The sequence below is a fragment of the Grus americana genome, chromosome 11, assembly GCF_028858705.1.
Source record: "Grus americana isolate bGruAme1 chromosome 11, bGruAme1.mat, whole genome shotgun sequence".
Taxonomy (NCBI): domain Eukaryota; kingdom Metazoa; phylum Chordata; class Aves; order Gruiformes; family Gruidae; genus Grus; species Grus americana.
In genome coordinates, this window is record NC_072862.1 from 20,282,433 (window position 1) to 20,302,096 (window position 19,664).

General features: G+C 38.4%; 1 protein-coding gene across 1 annotated transcript; it reads left to right on the forward strand.

Annotated features, from left to right (window-relative positions):
* Nucleotides 1-90: 90 nt before the first annotated feature.
* On the forward strand, nucleotides 91-16,008 carry NOL8 (nucleolar protein 8). Its single transcript, XM_054838573.1, has 17 exons — nucleotides 91-112; nucleotides 557-730; nucleotides 898-960; nucleotides 1,937-2,015; nucleotides 2,320-2,467; nucleotides 3,376-3,444; nucleotides 3,790-5,718; nucleotides 6,010-6,126; nucleotides 7,364-7,483; nucleotides 7,833-7,917; nucleotides 8,774-8,918; nucleotides 10,465-10,548; nucleotides 11,298-11,575; nucleotides 13,413-13,539; nucleotides 13,857-13,927; nucleotides 15,001-15,083; nucleotides 15,397-16,008. The coding sequence occupies exons 2-17, from the start codon at nucleotides 592-594 to the stop codon at nucleotides 15,448-15,450; spliced, it is 3,591 nt and encodes a 1,196-aa protein (XP_054694548.1). The 5' UTR covers nucleotides 91-112; nucleotides 557-591; the 3' UTR covers nucleotides 15,451-16,008.
* The last annotated feature ends 3,656 nt before the right edge of the window (nucleotides 16,009-19,664 follow it).

Below are 19,664 nucleotides of genomic sequence, written 5' to 3' on the forward strand. Positions count from 1 at the left end.
TAGAATCCAACGACCCGAGGAGGCGGAACCCTCTTTTTTCGGGTGAACGCTAGGAAGGGATGCGAGGGGGAAGATAAATTGAGTAGCGCTACGAGGATCGCACATGGAGGCAGTGAGGGAGAGCGGTGGCGGTTCGCGGGCGGTCTCCCCTCGGTCTCCCCTCGGTCTCCCCTCGGTCTCCCCTCGGTCTCCCCTCGGTCTCCCCTCAGAGGCAGTAGTTAGGGTTGCGGGTGGCTCCTACTGCTCCTCTCTTCTTTAGAAAAGTTATATTGCGAAGAGCCGTTTACATTTACTGTCGTGCACCCAGTCGTGTGCTTCAAGGTTTAAAAAAAACAAACCCGGCGGCTTAATGCTGCTTCCTCACAGCGGTGCGGTGCTTACTGGTGCTGGGCTGGAGCAGGAGGTATAACCTAGGGCAAAGCAGAGGAGAGCTCGCCTCAAAAGGCTCTACACGGAGGGCTTCTAATGGAACGGTTTCTTCCATAATTTGGTATTATAATTGCATTAATTCCTACAACGTAAGTGTTAGTGAGCTGTTACTGTCTTTTTCTTACAGAAAAAAGAGTGTGTATTACAGCTGGCCTTTTCAACATGGAGAAGAAACAAGTTTCCAAACGCTTATATGTTGGAGGGCTTGGCCATACGGTTTCTAAGGCTGAACTGCAAGAAAGATTCGGCAAGTTTGGGCAAGTTTTGGATGCAGAGATTATTACCAGAAAAGATGATCAGGGTAATAGTTTTGCATCATCCTTTAAAAGTGTTTTGGTTTTCAATTTGTGGTGTAAAATGGAGTTTTTCCTTCAGAGACACTTTATTTTGAGGAAATAGCTTAATTTTCAGTTTTAAAGGAAACATTGAAATTATATAAAAATTAACTGAATGTTTATCATTGAGCAGGGAACCCTATGAAAACTTTTGCTTACATCAGTGTCAGCATTTCTGATGCAGATCTCAGAAAGTGTAAGTACTTTTTTTAACTTCAAGTAATTTATGTTTTTGAGCCAAGTCACATTACTGATAAAGTATCTAATGTTGTTCAATTAGGATGTAGTCAAGGTAGACCTTGTTTCATTTTGTTGTTATATTCAGTCCACTTTCTTTAAGCTGCAATTTTATGGAAGTTGTTTTACTGGAGTTTTCAGTAAGTAGACGTAAGCAGATTAAAAAGATTCCTCGTGACTGAAATAGGTGGTTGATGAGTCTGTTCTAACCTTTGTACGAAAAGGTATAGGAAATGTGCTTCAAATGCTTTCTTCAGGTCTATAAAACATTAGAAGTGACTTGAAATGAGAGGAAACTCAGAAGGAGAGTTTATATAAAGCATGCTTCTGTTCAAGCAGTTTTACAAATCTCAAAATAGTTGGATTACCAAACTACTGGCAGGGTTATAAAACCACCTGTGTAATATGTAGCAGGGAAACAGCAAGTGAAGGTACCTGTACCTGAAGAGAGGGCTTGGTAATATGCCCTTTTATCTAGGGAATGCTGCCATTAGGAATAGAAAAGCTGTTTGAGAGCGACCAGAAGCTAACCCAGCCCTTCATACTTAGCTTCCTTAAGTTCCAGGTACAACACTTTTCCCTCTGGTTTTCAGTACTCCTTAACTATGTTTTTCCAAGTACACAAGAGCTTAAGTGGAGAAGAGACTATCTGACAGTAGTGGAGAAACTTTAGGCTACGTGTGTGTGAATTTCTAGGTTTGTGTTTGAACTGAGCCATACAGATTTGAACAACTCTTTTGAAGTCCAAACTTTAATTTTGGATGTAGATCTTCTTGGTTTAGGGTATTAACCTGTCATATACAAACTTAAATCAAGTGAGTAATGAGGTATAAGGTCATGCTAAAGAAACTTCAAACTGTCATAGAAGGAGGCATAGTTAAGTCTAACATGTATTTTGTGGAAAAATAATAATTTCCAGTCTCCTTGTTTTACAGGCATGTCAAGTTTAAATAAAACAAAATGGAAAGGAGGTACACTGCAGATTGAGTTGGCCAAAGAAAGCTTTTTGCACAGGTAAAAATCGATAAACAAATGGGTGTTGTTGCTAAAGTTACCCTTTTTCTGTTTATCTGATAACATCACTGCTATGCTTTCATCTGCTACACGCTTATTTTTTCTAGTTTTTATTGACATTGGTGGACTGTTGATGCATATAACATACCGCAACATGTTTTGCATCGTTATTCTCTTAAAGGTAGTAGATATGTCAATTGCTTAAGTAGTGAATGGTTATTGTTCTGTGGGAGGAGGTCACTGCCAGCTATAATTTATCACACAGGCAGACCTTTTTTCATATATCGTGTACTTTTTGGTACAGGCTCGCCATGGAGAGGGAGGAAGCAAAGCTGCAGAAAGAAAAGCCTCAGAGAAATGACAAAGTGTGTCTGTTAGAATCACTGAAAAAGGCTGGAGTTGTAGATTTTCACATGAAAGCAGTACCAGGTACAGAGGTGCCAGACCATAAGGTATGATGGGGTAGATGTATAGAGAATTAAAACAAAACAAAAACCAGGATCAGGCACAAGCTTATTACATCTAAATTTATGTTAAAACTCTGTGCTTTATGTAAAGAAACTAATATTAAAGTGTGACAGTCCAACTTGTGAAAAGTAGTCTAAAGAAATACCATATGTGTAGAATGCTCCTGTCGTTCTTTGTAATGACTGGAAATAATCTTGATCATACTGTCCTCTTTGTCGTGTTCAATTAGTAAATGCTGTGTTATCCATTTATGTTGGGAATATCTGTGTGTCACCCTTAAAAGCATATAAAGAGAATGTGTATCTTATGGAGCATATACACTTTTGACGGCTGCGTTGTCAGGAACTAATCTCTGTGCTTCAGCACATTCAGGATCAGGGTCTGCACTTGCTTACAAAAGTAAGATTTAGAATAAAATCATTGAATGTGCAAATTTAGGCAACAAATTATATTTACTACAACGTTTTCAATATTATTTGCTAAGCACAGAATGTTTTTGGAGGGTGATGGTGGGGGATTTTTAATTTTTTAGAGGGAAAGGGGAAAAGGGGGGGAAAAATAGTGATCCTGTCTGTATAGTTACTGCTGTTCATTCATAAACCTGAAGCCTTATATAAAAAATGGACTCAAAGAAATTCAGTTCTTTATTGTCACTTTTTATTTGCAGATTGTAGAAATCTGGTTGGTTGGTTTTCGTTTGTTCTTTTTTTTGAGAAGGAAGGAGGCTAAGTTGCACAGTACGAACATATTTCACTTAAGGTGAACAAAAAAAATTAGTCACAGATGGTTCTTTATTAGTGTTTCTGTTATCAAAGTATATATCTCTTGTTTTATGCCAGGGTTACTTCCATTCCTTTTTTGTTTAACACTGATTATTTTTCTTTTCTTTTAGAAATGGGTTGTTGGTAAATTCGGCAGAGTCTTGCCTATCCTTCACCTCAGGAATAAACAGAAAAATAAAATATCCTTTTCCTATTGGTACAATAAATAAATATCCTTTTCCTGTTGGTACAGTAGGCACAATTCCCTTCTTTCATCATACGGAGAAGTATTTGCTTAATAGTCTAAATATTGACTACTGAGTCATACTTGATTTACTGAATCCCCTGAGTAAATCTTGCAGTAAGTTTGTGTGATTTGAATACATTTTTTTTAGACTGCAAGTGAGTTGCTTAAAGGCTTATGGTCATAACATTAAAAAGGACTCTTCATTGTCCTTTCACGCAGAATTTAGCTTGATCATAAAGACTGGAAGTCTGCTTGCTGAAAGAATCATGTTGGTTTTAATTCCTTAACTCAGACTAACATTGTGAAATATGACCCATCAAAATATTGCCATAACCTTAGAAAGCTGGAGCAAGACTTGACACGTATAGTTCCTATATCTGAGCTTACTTGGCACTTGGAGGGGAGAGATGATGGCATAAACAAGAAGCGGCAAGGAGAGTTCCCTGCAACTAAGAAGCCATCTAAAAAACTGAGGCAACTGGGCAGTGAGGCTCTGAATGGAGGAGTAGTTCTCTCTTCTGGGTGCCAGTCACCTTCAAAAAACACAAGCTCACTGCAGCTAGATCAAAGATCAAAATCCAAACCCAATGAGAAGCCTAAATTGCCTCCATCAAGGAGTCTTGACAGTAAAATATCAGGGAGAGGTTTATTATCAGACAAAAGCAATGTTTCTGGACTTAGAGCTCAAAATAATATGAGTGTTTCTGATAGTGACATTGATTCTGAAGAGGAAATCAGAGCGATGGTAAAGAAAGAGACAGAAATACAGAAAGATGAAAATGTTGGGACTGAAAGCGACCACTTGGAAATTGTTGGAGATAATTTTGAATTAAAATACAATAGTCACTGGTCCTTAAGCAATCCAGATGCCATTAGGAAAGCTATCGAAGGAAGTTATAGAGGGAAAGAGGCTATGGAATGCAATAATGGTTATGATTCAGCAGATACAGATGAAATTATCGCTGAAAGTAAAACTCCAGGTCTAAGTAGCGGGAAATCTACAACTTTAGAAGATTCTAAACAGGTGAAGGTGGAAAATAAAGAAATAATAACTAACAAAAAATGTGATTTGGTAAATGACTCCTCACTGAAAACTTGCAATTTAAAAGAAGAATATACTGAAAGGAAAATGAAAAAACCCAAAATTGCTGCCTTACAGAGTACAGCAGTTAACAGTACAAGTGATAGTGAAAGCTCTTATTCAGAGCCTGAGAAAGGGGAGTCTGAAATAAGTTCTGATTATGAATCCATGATGCGAAACTGTTACCGCTTAGACCTTACATTAGATGACTTAAAAGCATTAGCTACTGAAAACACTGGGACACAAGATGAAGAATCAGATAGTACACAGAGTTCCAGTCAGCGCAGCATTGAAGAAAATCCGAAAGGTAATGTTGTAGATAAAACAAAACTATCTAAATTTCACCCTACAGTTAAAAAAAAATGTATCTGTCCTGAAGATGTAGTTGCTGCAATTTTAGCTGGGGAGGAGAATGCTGATGAAGAAAGCACCAAGGGACAAAATAATTCACGTTTGAAATATCAGCCCTTCAGAGGAATGGCATCCCTTTGTGAAAAAGAGTTAACTAAGGACAGCACTGGTTTAAAGAAGTCTGTAGAAAGTTTAGGTCTTGAAGCTTTTATTTCTTATTGTAGGGAGGAGTCATCTAAAAGCCAGTCTAAGAACCATCCATTGTATTCAGTTGAAGTCAGCAGTAAAAAGCAACAACATATGCATTGTGAACAGCATGATGAATTGTCAGGTGCTACCTCCTTAGCAGATGAGAGAGATCAGCCTGTTTCCCAGCCACGTTTACAAGGAAAGAACAAAGATGTGAGTTCTGTACAAGATGACCAAAATTCAGAGCATGGAGGTGCTCCTCCTAGTAGTGATCAGAGTGAGGATGAGAGCAGTGATGTGGACAGTAATGCTGCAGTGTCACAGCAACAGGTTAAACGACAACTGAAAAGCCCAAAACTGCTTTCAAAAAAATTGAAGAGGGATGTAAGCAATAAAAATCCAGAATCTGAAGCTAATAAATGTGAGAATGGGAAGACAAGCCTTCTGGAAAATAAGGAGCTTTGTCTTCATGCTGCTGCTTCAAAGGAACCTAACACAAAAAAGAAACAGTTGCAGGATAACCAGAGGAGGCTGGCAGCTCTAGAAGAGAGACAGAAAGAGAGAGAATTACAGAAGAAACTCATTCGAGGAGCTCTTTCAAATCTGGTAATTGCACTCACAAATTCTATCTGAATAGTATGCAGTAAAAAAAAAAGGGGGGGGAATGAATAGATGTGGCTTAAGATATTTTTAAATCGTATTCTGGAATTTTTGATTACATTGCCAGTTTTCTTTTGAGTGTATACAAAATGATGCATACCTAATTCCTGGAATGTCTCTAGAGTTGCAAGAGGAATAGTAGATTCCTTTCATGTCATGGAAATGTCTTTTAAATATTTATGTATGGCTGTAGCAAGTGTTTGATATGCTTGACTTGACAGTTTCACTCTTACATAGGATAGCCAGCCAGCAGGCAAACATAAACACATCGTATTCAATTCAGATGTGGAAAGCGAAGCTGAAGTAGATGAGATGTTGAAGAAGGATGTAAGTTTGGGAAATATGCATGAACAAGTAAGTGTTATTGGGGGAAAAACTCCAGTATTCTGTAAGGTAATTCCATACCAATATGACTGTGCCTTTTATTCTGAGGACTATTTTTCATGGTGAAGTGACAGAAAGAAGTAGATAAGGTTTGAATTAATAGGAATTATTATTCTTTTTTTGCTAACATGAAGCAGGTTTCCAAGAACTTAACCATGCATCTGATAAAGCTGGAGAACTTGGAGAATTTGTAAGGATATTGAGACTTGTATAAAAGATATTCTAACTTTGATGAAAAGAAAAAGAATGTTTTAAGTTACAGGCCTTATGCATTATTAGCTTTGAAATTTCACTGCTGTTAGTCAAAGGAAAGAGACTTAGCTTGAGTAGTACATAAGGACTCTGTTCTTCCCAGCACTGTAGCAAAGAATCTGTATTAATGCAGTGTCCTTTTTTTTTTTTTTTTTTTTAAAGTGATGTTAGGGTCCAAAGAAGTCGTGTGGGACTTTCTCTGTACACCTTACCTAATAGAGTCCTTATTTAGCAGACTCCTCAGGATTTTACCACCATAATTTCAGCACAATTAAGTACTTTTTTCGGGAGTAGAACTTCCTGTATCATCACATTTTTTTATGTTAAAGCTTTAAACCATTGGTTTTGCTTTTGTTGGGTTTTTTCTTCATAAATGTAGTAAGATTAGGACCATTCTCACTCTGTAATTAAAACCTTCTTTTCTCAGTTTTCCTCACATTTAGCACTTTTTTTACATAAATATCTCTTACCTTGTATTTAGAATCCCTGCCCTGTATTTTTCCTTTTCTTTAAAAGAACCTCTAATTCTATGGAAAATTGTTTTGTAACCATTGATATTTATCAACTGATTTAAACTATGTCCTATAGTTTATACCATAAATGAGGCTTGTTCAGAAAGGGTATAATTAGACATTGATATTTTTAATTGATCTCCCCTGTCATAATCAGAAAGCTTGATTTGTATACCAAACTCTCTCATATTGTAAAACCTGAGTTACCCTTTACAGGGATATTTTGCCTATGCTAAAATTTAAGTCATAACTGCAACACAGAATTGTACAAGGTGTGTATACAATACATGCACTTCAGATCTTGTATCAGCAAGTGAGCTGGTTGTTCTAGAAATCCACTTTTTCAGATGAACTGGAGAGCACATGAACAAAGTTGATACTGATTTTATTTTCTCAGACTTATGTAAATGACTGTTTTTCTGTTTTCTTTTTGTTGAACGAAGGATGATTCTGCTCCTAAAACTTCAAGCAGACTGTTTGAAAGCAGCGAGGATGAGCAAGATGATACAGATGATGAGAGATTCAAAATTAAGCCCCAGTTTGAAGGCAAAGCTGGTGAAAAAGTGAGTGAACCCATTACTGTGATTTAGTTTTCTTCTAAGTCTCCATAACGCCACTTCAGAAGAACATAACATGTAGGTTTGCGTACTTGCTGAATATGATTTTGACAAACTTGCAATAGAATTATTTTAAATAGAGGAAATGGTAGCCGTGGAGCAAATAATGTGTGTTGGGGAGCGGGAGGACTTTCTCTGATGTTGTTGTCTTTGAATGTGAAGAAATTTCTGGAAAAGGCATCAAGAGCTAAAGGCTATTAGTATGTTGTCATAAGTAAAGTAAAAAAAAAAAAAGTAATGAATGTCAATGATTTTGTCCTCCAGCACTTACTAGGATCTATTTCATTTTGTTTAGCTCTTGAAATTGCAATCGCGATTTGGCACAGATGAAAGATTTCGCATGGATGCTCGATTCCTTGAAAGTGAGAGCGAAGAAGAAGGTAAACCTGCTTGTATTTCCTGGTTAATGCTAGTAATGCAGCTATGTCATGGAGCCTTAATTTTGGTTGCTTGAAGCAACTTACAGACTACTTGGGTTATTTTCTTTCAAATAAGCAAAACTCTACTGTGGCTGTACTTAGTATATATTGGTAGCTGTGATTTTTCTTAAATGTATGCTTTGAAAAGTATTTGTAATAACTGAATGAGATGTATTTGGTTGATAAATCAACACTTGAAAATATTTTTTTATTCAAGATGATATCAGAATGTGTTTATCCATGTTTTTCACAGGATAAGTGGTGACTTAATTAAAATAAACTTTTCTGACCATTACATTCATTTAAGCTGTTTGTTTTGTTGTCATCCTGTAGTCCATGGCTGATTTAGCAGCCTTAGAAAGTAAGTTTTTTAATTTTTTTTTTAAACAGCAGAAGGCAGAAAAGCTGAAAGGCAAAAATCTTTAAAGATTTCTTCACCACCACCAAAAATGAAATTGTTTACCTAGTTTCAAGATTCAGAATTTGTTTCTGAAATTTAAATTTTTGCCTAATTCTGCTGCTCCCTTGGTTGCTTTAATGTGATCTTCTGTACAGCATCTATCAGTGGCAAAGTAGTTGCCTGGTTATGTGATATAAGCAGGGAACAGGTTAAATAACTGATCTGATTTTCACGTTAAATAGACGCCTGTGACAAGATTTTCTACAGTGTGAGGGAGAAAGCCTCTAAGTAGATTTAAAATAAAGGAAGCAAGGTGTTGATATGTGTGAGCTCTTCTGGTACTATAGTAATATATCAAATATTACAGGCTTACTCAGCTCGTGGCGGGGAAAAATAATGTATTTATTTTTCCCATAGCGGAGACAAACACCTCAAAGGCAGATGAGGAAGAAGAGCTTGCTGCGGAGAAAAAGAAAAATCTGCAAATACTGGGAAGCCTCTTGAATATCAACCTGGAACACCCTAAGCCAACTAAAATGGCCACAAATGCTAAGAAATTCAAGTATGAAATATCTGTTATCAGAAAAGAAGGAATTTTAGGAAGGCTTAGTTTTTGCCAATGTTTCACAACTAAAATCTCTGCCTATCTGACTGAGAAGTATTTCCTTCTCTGTTATGTGTGTTTGAAGTCAGTCTTTAATGCAGTTTCCCAACGTGAGTGTCCCAGTATATTACACAACTGGTAATTATTATTTTAGGGAAAAAATTATCAGATGCCTGCTTGAGTTTCTCCTGTTAGATTTTGAATGTTTGGATTGTTGGTTATGAAAATTAATATTTTAATAAGTCCTTGCCTATGTAAGGTGTATTTCTGTTCTCTGCGGAGACAAACTGAAGTTGGCTAAACAAAGAACACGCAAGTTGGGCAGTAGATCAGTAAGTTAGACTCTTACTGCCATAGCAGTTAATAAGGTTATTGTTTTCTCTGGCCTACAGGTAATTAGCATCAAACTTCTTTTTCAGTGGAGAATTTTTCTTTTTTATTTATCTGTATTTCAGTTTTTGAGAAATTTCTTCCTTAGCTCAGGAATTTGTTACACCTTGCTGTTGGGCATGCTCTAGCCTTCATTAGAGGATGATGAGATAGGTTTGGAAACGTACTATTACAAGTATTGTGACACTTAGCTATGCATTTTAACAGAAATTGGTTTGTGGACTGAATTGATGGAAGTTAGTAGCGTTAAGGGTAATGCCATAGTGTGCAATGTGCAATTAGTAAACTTTTACTGACGGTCACTATTGGAGTTGCATCAGTTGACTGCTGAGTGCTAAATACCATTGTGGCGGCTGCACAATCGTATTTAATTCTGTGACTTAGGTACAAATTTTCATGTATTTTCTAAAGCCTAAGCAGAGGGAGAAATAATCTGCACGACCTCAGAGGTCATCTTAGGAAAGTTTTGTGAATGACAGTGTTCTCTAATACTCAGTTAATGATATAGTATGGACCATTCAAAAGCAGTTAATTTATTCTGTAAGCATGAATTTAGGGAGAGAGGGGAAATAAGTAATTGCCTTCTTGCATAGCTGTAAAGCAGTGTGGGCTTTGCTACACTAGTATTGGGGTCAGTCTCAACCTTGGACTGCATTAGCTGAAAGTCCCCAAAACGTTTAAATTTTGAAAGATGAGCATAATGAGAGGTGGTTTGTTTGTTTCCCTTAGGCTATTTGAATTTATGCAATGTTTGGTACTAGAAGAAATAGATATAGGTAGATATATCTGTATGGATAGTTATATTGATATAACTCCTCAAAAGAAAAACAGGTGTAGGTATGAAGTTATTCTTACTGCATAACGCACACAACTTGTGTTTGTTGATATGAAATATTACAATTTGATTAAAGCCACTTCTGTTGATAATTTTTCCTGACTCCGACACTGACTAGCAAGTACTTTCTAAATGCCAGTTAGGCTTTGGATAGATTTGGAGCTTTTTTGGTAAAGACAACAATGTGAATTTAAATCTGATTTTAAATGTTTAGGGTAACTTTCAGTTGAGCATTTAGAATGTCTCATGGTTTTTCTTTTCCTTTCTGTTTTTTTATAGAGATATTAATGCCCTCCGCTATGATCCCACAAGACAGGACCATGCTGTTTTTGAAAAGAAACCAAGTACTACAGAAAAAGAGAGGTAATATTATAGCTTGGTAACTATAAATTGTGATGTTTCTTCCTGTGGAAAGATTGCTATAGCAGAAGACTGAGTTTGAAATTATATAGACTGCTCTGTTTTTTCTTTAGTTCTGTTTATTGCTAAAATCAAGACACAATAAGAGTTGTGACCACTAAAAACACCATGAAATGTCATCTTTTCTAGTCCATCTACTTTCTGCATGCCATTTTCTGACTTCCTTTCTCACCTTCATGCTATTCCTTTGCTTCAAGTCACAGACTTTAAAATTTGCAAATCTGTGAGGAAAAAAATATTAGGTCTTAGCATTTCTTTTGCCAGAAAAGAAATCTGTCCTAAATATCTTAATTTATATGCTATCCTATATAAAGGGAAAAGTCAGGATGTGGTTAATCATAAAGTAGACTTGTTCCTGCCTTTAGAGTCAAACCTCGGATCTTTCCCCACTGCTTATCCTCAAATGGGGTGGGTAAATTTTAGGAGGTGAAAATAAATAGGTCAAAAGTCTAAACCAAAAGGGTAGTCATGCTGCCTTATAAACCTATTTCTGGCAATAGGAAATATCCTCTTGCCAGAACCTGGAATTGCTAAGGGGAGGAAAAAAAACACCAACCAAACCTTAAAAGTGAACTACTCATTAAAGTGTTTAGATAAGTTTAGGAAGACATTAATAGCATGGTTGCCTCTAAGGGAACTTATCTTTTAAAAAATATGTGCTGTGTTACTATCCTTTAACAATCTCGTTTCAGTAAAGCAAAAAGGAAGAAGAAGAGGGAAGAGAGTGAGAAACTGCCTGAAGTGTCTAAGGAAACGTATTATGATATTGCTGTTGATTTAAAAGAGTTGTTTGGATCTTCAAAGAGCACATCAGAAAAAAAAGAAATAATACCCTGGGACAAAGACGATGCGGAGGACTCTACCCCACCTGACAATTTGGGACCTGACGTTGGGAGTAACATAGCTCAGGAGTCCAGTGGTTTCACGTTTTCCTTCTTTGGAGACGTGGAGGAGTCAGGCGTAAAAGAAGGTAACAGCAGAACATATATAATAGTACAATTGCTAATGAGTAGCTTACGTCAGGCACAGTAGAGTAGTATAGTATATAGAAATCCAGAATCCAGGGGATTTTCAGAGGCAAAAGTCAGTAATTATGCAGTCATTATGCTCTTCTCTTATACTTGCCAAGATTGTTATAGTTCAATCACAGTTAATTCATGCTTGTGTCCCAGGAATTTTGAAAGGGGTGTTTTGAGAAGGAACTGTTACTTGTTTTTTTGAACAGTGATGGAGAAACTTGTCATCTACTAAATTTCTCAGATAAACAGGGAAAAAGATGATATACAAGTCAAATCAGGTTTCATACAAACCAACAAGATTTTAAATAAAATGTGTTAATTAAGGTAGTAGTATGAGCAAAAGAAAATATTAGAGTTGACCCCAAGATCCAAAAACATTTTTTATGTATTCAATTTTATTATTGTACCTTTAGAAAATTGAAACTGAATGGCATGTGGTTATTGGTGTGTCCTAACCTAAGATAAAGTCAAATGTTATGAAATCAAGATTAAAAAAATCTGAAATCAAGTCACTTTAGTAACGTAGGAAATAAAAGAAACTGTATGAAGTTAACTGAAATACAAAACAAACAAACCCCCACATTTCAATGTCTTCTGAATGCAGTAACACAGGTGTCAGAATATGTGAGAGATCTCTGTAACAGAGTGGAAAATATCTGAGTGGAGATGTAGCTCAGAGTTCACACAGTTCTTAGCACTGTGTCTTACGTTTGCTGTTATTCATGATTATTGGCTTACATTGCATAAGAATCCTATTTAGTGGCCACGGGCCGCTGTGCTAGCTGCTGTACTGCCACAAACAAAAAGGTAAGTCTCTCCACTGCACGTACCTCAGTTGCTTAGGTCATTCTTACTATTTTTGTTGGTTTTAAGTTTAACCTGACTTAAGAGCATGTGTGTTACATGGAAACCATGAAGGGAGAACATGTGGATAGTCTTTCTTTTTTTTTTTTTTTTTTGAGCAGAAACTATGGGTGGTTTGTAGACAATTTAAACTTGCAAATGCTCACTTTTTCCCCCAGTAGAATTTTCTGAATTTTTTGCCCTTGAGTAAAGTACTGTTTGCATTTCATAGTCTAGTTACTGTTGAGTTTGGAAACTCTTTTATATTGCCAGAGAGAGGCAATACAGGAGTTGTTTTCTCTATTCTGGTCATCCAGACAAATTGTGCTTATACAGCAAAAGAAAAGGGTACTATAGGTTTGTAACCTCAGTCCTTTTGGCAAGGTGAAGTAGTAAGGGCTCAGGTGCATGTTTAAGCTACCATGCGTAAACTGGGCTTCTGGCAACTGGCTGTGTATTCTATAGGCAGGAATACATATATGAACATAACATAGCTTGAACACACAGAAAAAATAAGCTACAGCACTATGAGTTTCTTTGCAAAGGAACTTGTTAAGATAGTTCACAGTGAAATAAAGCTTTTATTCAGATTCTGCAAGCTAAAAATATGAATAGGCACAATTACTCCCAACTTGATAACGACTGCTAGGTTGGAGTGACGTGATAAAACCCTGGACCCTAACAACAAGCTCCTATACTTTTTTACTATGCTGTGATGATACTAGTCGTGAACTTTGAGGGTAGATTTGTGACATACGAGAAAGCAAACTAAATTGATCCCTGTGCAGAGGGTGATAGAAAACCTGAGAGGGGAAGTTTCTGTCCTGCTTAAATCTGGTTGTTGGGGTTTTTTTTCAATGTAAGTATTTCACTCTGAAGTAGAAATTTTTCCTGGCAAGTAGTGGAATAATCTGGTTTATTTTTCTAATTGTGATATTATTGCAGAGCCCTATATACTTGAAACAATAAAACCTGTAAAAGTCACATGGCAAGAAGATCCACGTTTCCAAGACAGCAGTTCTGAGGGTGATGATGAACCAGAGGCATCAGAAAGCGAAAGGGACAAAGAAATGCAAGTTATATTTCTATTTGTTGTCTATTTGGTTGTCGTAGTTTGATGCTATGAGAACATCAATAGCAGCACTCTGGTCATGAGACTAACATCTTCATTTCACGTCTCTGAACACTGGAAGTTTGGCTAAAAGTCAAATATACGTTAAGTTTTCTTAAGAAATGGGCTTGTTTTTTTTAATAGAAGGCTGTATTTGGTTACTATGGAGTAATGTTCTTCAATGCAGACTATTTCTCTGAAGTATTACAGCTTTAATTTGTGTTCATGGAATTTGACAGTAACTTTCATGATGCTAAAATTCCTTTGTGCTTGTCTAGGTTTTTCTCTTTACCACAGACAGAAAGTACTAGATTTTTCTTCTTCTCCAAAGATGATGAACGACTAAGAGGTATAACAGAACATATTCACCCTTTATTAATTATTACTGAAATTCAGTGAGAAAAAATAATACTGCCGAGTTATTAATGCTTTGTAGATAAAACACAGATGAGAGGTTTAAGAAAAAAAATACAATTGCAAGTTTCCATCATTATTTGTGGTATAAATTGTGGTAGCGCATCCCACAAAAAGTCCTGGTAAAGTAAATGCTGAACAGCTATCTTGCTTCCTCTTTTCAGGTGGTTGCCTGATAGGTGGCTGGTCCTTTCGGGCTTACAAAAAAAAAAAAGAAAAAAAAAAAAAAGAAAAAAAAAACCAAAACCACACTTGACAAGTTATTTAGATATTTTGGATCCTTTTAGGCATATATATGATTTTTAACTTTTTTCTGTGTTTCTGGTGTTAGCATTAAGATTATTGAATATTCTGATCAGCCACATATGTCCACATGGTTCTTGATCCTAAATAATGTGGGGTTTTTCGTTGTGAATATAACAAATTTCATAGTTAAAAACAAACAAAACAACAACAAAACAAACAAAAGCTGAAGGGAAAAAAAAAACCACACAAAAAAAACAATCCACGGGCCGCTGAATTTATTACATAAAATATCAGAAGCAATTGTTTATCAGGACAGCCTTAAATAATGTTTCTTGAGATATGTGAGAGAACTGTCATTAAATGTATGTGTAAAAGTTACTGTGTTAATGCAGTTACTGTACTGGAATCTTCCAGCCTATCTGATGTACAGTGCTTGTTAAAATTGAGCTCTGAATCCTTAGCAGGCATAAATTTTCTTGGGACATGTGGGACAATGGTGCTGAGCTTTTAATGAAACAGATGCTCTTTTACTGCAGTTTATATTTTAGCATATTAAGGAAAACTGCTGCTGCCTTTCATTTTTCTTAATATGCAAGGCTGTAATACATAATGCTTCTGTTTGAGCCAACCACATTGTGGGGGACAGAGAGGAATATGAAGAATAGGCCACCTGACTTTATTGCTGTGTTGCTCATGAGATTTAAAAACAGCAGCATATTCGGAAGTGTTTAACCATGTTAACTTGTTCTTTGTTTTGTGCAGAGGGCCCTAAGTTATTTTGTAGATTGGTAGACCTCAATGAAGAAAAAGACAACTGGGAAGACAGACGTAGATTATTGCTTGAGGTGAGTATTTTAACATCTGTTACTTGGTAACTGCAATGGGAAGCTCAGCATGAGGAGGGAACACAGCTGCTTATTTGCTTAATTTGCATTAAAAATTAATTCAGGACCTTTAGAAGGGCTTGAAAGTTTATAATTACCAGGGAACTTAAAAATTTTTAGTATATTAGTTTGTATAACATCATGTCGTGATGTCCAGTCAGGTTAATGACTGAATCTCTGTATTGTACTGGACCAGTTACTTTACTGCATGTTAAAAAAAAAAAAGTTTGTCTCAAAGAAACTTCTCACTGTATTAAAATTTAAATACTTTCAGGAATGCCGGAAGAAGCATAAGGATGCAAGAAGGAAAGTGAAACCAAAACAATAAATCTTTCTTATCTTACTGGTCAGAAATATTTCGTGTTTCTTCTTTGAAGAAGTTGCAGAGAAATGTCACTTTGAAAATTCTAGTCTTTCAAAGATCTAATAGGAAATAATATTGGAAAAGACTGTTAAACTGTGTTTCTAAATAGGTACATGTTTACTGTGTCGATTCAATGTTTGTACCAAGGTTTGGGGTTTTTTTCTATATCAGTTAAAAGTGACTTGCTGCTTTGCAAGATTTTTGAGAATTTGATCATGTAACAAATACAACACAGGGTTATTTTGCTGTGTTCTCAGGTCCCAGTGCTGAATGGGGTTGACAAAGAGCAGGTAGCTCCATGTCTATAAGACTATATAACCTGTACTCTGCCAAACATAATAGAAATCCTGTTTGAGATTCCTTTAAGAAGATTTAGGATGCATTATTTCCAGAGTAAAAGTTTACCAGAAGTTTATGAAAATACATAGGTAAAAGGAAGACTTTTGAAGTGGGTAGATTTGTATTTCTTCACAGAACTGATTTTTCTACTTTTTAATTCTGTGTACATTAATAAATATTAAGGACAAATGTTGCTGGTAGTGTATGCTTGTTGTTGAATGAATGATATTTTTACATGTAAGGTCTTATTCTTATGTCCAATTGGCTGCAGGTGGTCTGCTGGAGCAGAGAGGCTCTGCCAAGCCCACCCTGGGCACCCGCTGGCCCCAGCCCAGGGGCACCCGGGTGCTTTGCCTCTTACCGGTGCCCAGGCCAGCACAGCTGCTGCACTCCCAGCTGGCCGTGCTGTGCTTCAAGTTGGAGCAGCGTCTGTGGGTGCCCTCGGCAGCGCAGGAGCAGCACAGGAGCAGTTGCCAGGGCCTGGGGAAGCAAATGGGTTGATGGCTGTGAGGACAAAGTGATGGCAGCACGGGATGGTCCGGCAGAGCTCTTGTTCTCAGTCCTTCCTCTTCGAGCCCTTGGCGAGGCAGAGATCCCGTGCAGAGCCCCGGGGTGCAGCTTTGGCAACTTACCCCTCTTCCTCTGCCCGCTCCCTGCCTCCTGGACAAAGGCACTGACTGGCATCGCAGCAGCTGTGCCTCTCATTTAGTGCTGCATATGCGTGGTTGTTCTCCCACGATGGCAGTCTGATGGAGAAAGGAAAACTGATGAGGCCCTGCTGCCCCAGCGTAAGGCAGATGTGGGGTGTCCCTGCTCTTCGCGCACACACACACACACACACCCCACCCTGTTTCCAACTCCTCCGCGAAGCTGAAGCCCAAACTTGGAGGTGCCACTGCTCTTGGCCCCAAACAGACTACCCTGCCAACCCCACTGCCAAGCTGTGGGAGGGATACTTTGCTCTCACCCTGCTCCATCGAGTCGAGGGCCTTCTCCTTCCTTGTGAACATGGCACACGTCAGTCAAGTGTGAGCGTTTAGAGAGTCCCTGTCCCAGCAGCGCCGGGGGGTCTCCTCCAAATGCTCCTCTGCTGACTCTGAGGGAGAAGCGAGACGTGGGTGAGCTCCCCTCCTCCCTTGGCAGCCCCGCGCAAGCCCCATCCCTCCCCTGCCCTCTCCTCACCAGGTCGCACTGACCCAGGGCCTGAGCCCGGCGTGCCTTTTTGTAGCGATGTGGAAGGAAAGGAGCTCTATCACTTCATGATTGCTGCACCCAAAATGGCCTTCCCAACCACTACATCGCCCACAAGTCCTAAACAGTGTTTTGACAATGGTATGGCAGTGGTTTAAATGGCAATTTAGCTGATTAGACAATGGTTACACAGTCTACTACTTACTACACTTCTAATAATTATGCTATAGCTGGATATATAAATGTCACTAGCATACAACATACTTCTAGGCCTACTGTAAAATGTTGCTTACCTCATTATAGGTATCAGATGCTGAGTAAAGGGTCTCTTGACCTTGAGGAATGACCTCGAGAGGCATCCCTGCTCAAGGGGAGATCACTGCTGTGCAGCCCACTGCTGTACGGGAGAGCTCAGCGGGCTCGATGTTGGGGGGCTACAGGTATTTATAGCATAAGGTGATTGTCTCATAGTCAAACCCCCCTTTGGTGTATGTGCAAGAGTGCAGCCGTAGCAATTTTAGTTTTGTCTAGTCCCTGAGAAGATACAGCCTGGCACAATTCCCAAGGTTTGCACAGCTTCCTGATTTCAGTCCGGGCTACTTGTGGGTGATGCCTGAACCAAAGTCCCGCTCACCCAGTCAGAGTGGGTGCCCCCATCACACCCGGCAGGTTCAGCAGTGGACTCAGCGGTGCTTGGTGAGGAACTGTGGCTGCTGCCTGGGCACTCGCTGAGCCACAGCCTGGACTGCCTTCCCCTGGGGACTCCTCCTGCCCCCGGATCGAAACCATTGCCAAAGACCCCCAGGGGCAGATGAAACAGCTCGCTCAGCTGCCCTGTAGCGCACAGGTACAGTAAGTTTCTGAGGGTGAACGGCCTCTGCTCTACACTTCTCCCGCATTGCTTTTTTTCTCTCCACGAGACATCCTCATAGGCCTTCAAGACGGCAGCTAGTAAGGGAAGGTTTCAGTCCTCCCTACCCTACCTGCTCCTTCCCAGACTTTTGCAGAATCTTTCCCTCGCAGAAGGATGGAAACCTCAGGCATGTTGGGAGATGACCGCCAGCATTGGTAGAGGTGAATGGTCAGCAATTGAGAGGCTCGTGCAAGTCTTTTCCACTGAGAATCCCTTGTTGCTTATTTCAGGTAAACCAGTTTAAATGGCAAGTCAGTGATTGGGGAAATACACTGCTGAGATAAGAAAGCTGAAAACTGTCTTGTCTTGAGAGAAACAAGTTAGAGGACAGAAGATCAAAAAGCAAATAGCCAAAGTACTGAAGAGATGAAAAACTGTATTTTTTCTGAAGCTCTGTTCTTTTTGTTTTCTTCTCTATGCTTTCTGAAGTTCGTCTGAGTCATGTTTTTGTTTTGGGTTTTTTTCTGTCTTCAGAATTCATTTTGCACTACAGAAGTGTGAAAACATATAAAAAAATTTCTTTACTAACTCTCGCATATTCTTTGGCAAACATGAAAAGATAAATTTATAGGTAGCAGGCTTTATCTTTGAAAGCCATGAGATCAGACTCAATTTTTAAATACCTTGGTGCGTCATGCTGCTTTGAGAAGATCTTAAATTGAACTGGTTTTTGTGGTGCATGATCCTTTCTCTTCCTGAGGCTAGGAGGTCCTCCTAGTTGTAATAAATGCCACCTTTTGCAGTATACTGCCTTACTACTTATGCACACTCTTATTTTCTCCTAAAGATTCCTGTAGCATTGATGTTCCAATGCGCTGCTTTCCTGTGATCCAGAGCTTCACAACTGTTAACTGCTATATGTAGCGCATCGTAGTATGAAGAGACCTAATGACATACTATTTACAGCACTATAGGGTTGCAATCAAGACTAATCTTTTCAGGCCATTTTGATGGGCATTAAACTAAGAAACAGGTACATCAAAGCCCCAAATTAGCAAAGGAATAAAAGAGCTGGGCTCCTGCTATCAGCCCTTCTGTCTTCACTGGAGTTTGTACAGCTGCATGGTTCAACGTGCGTGGATTTTCATGTAGGCTAGCTGGAGAAGGTGAAGGGGCGCTAAGCTAAATTCTCTTTGACTTTTACAATAACAAGGAACGCGTTTGTACCAGTCTGCCAGGAGAGAATATATTATGCAGTCGCACATTACTAGAAAATCCTCTTTCTAGCAAATCTGCACTTATGCGTGGATCAGCACTGATGCTTACACAAAATGGCTGACTTGGATTGCTACCAATCAGTCCTTTCCTGCAATCTAATTGCTCAGATTACTTGGAATATTTTAAGAATAAAGACTGCTATATCAAATCACTTTATTAAATTGTTGTGACTGGCCAAAGGAATACCTGACTGCTTTTTAAAAGATTTTTACGTATTTGCAAAATTATGAAGGTGGCACATTTCAATGTCTTAAATTTAGTAGGTTTTTTTCATAATAATGTTTCGTCTGGCATGTTCGAGGATATTGTAAACATGAATGTTCAGTATCTTTGTTCAGTCTTCCCTTGCATCCCCTTTGTGTTTTGACATACCTTTTCTCTCCTTGCAATTGTATGGTTTCCCCCGTGGCGTTTAAAGTCAGCTGCTGGGAATACCGTATGTAGTTCCGCCACCGGCTTGATGTATTGAAAATACGAAACGTTTCACTGGACGCACCTGGTCTGTCAGCAATACTCC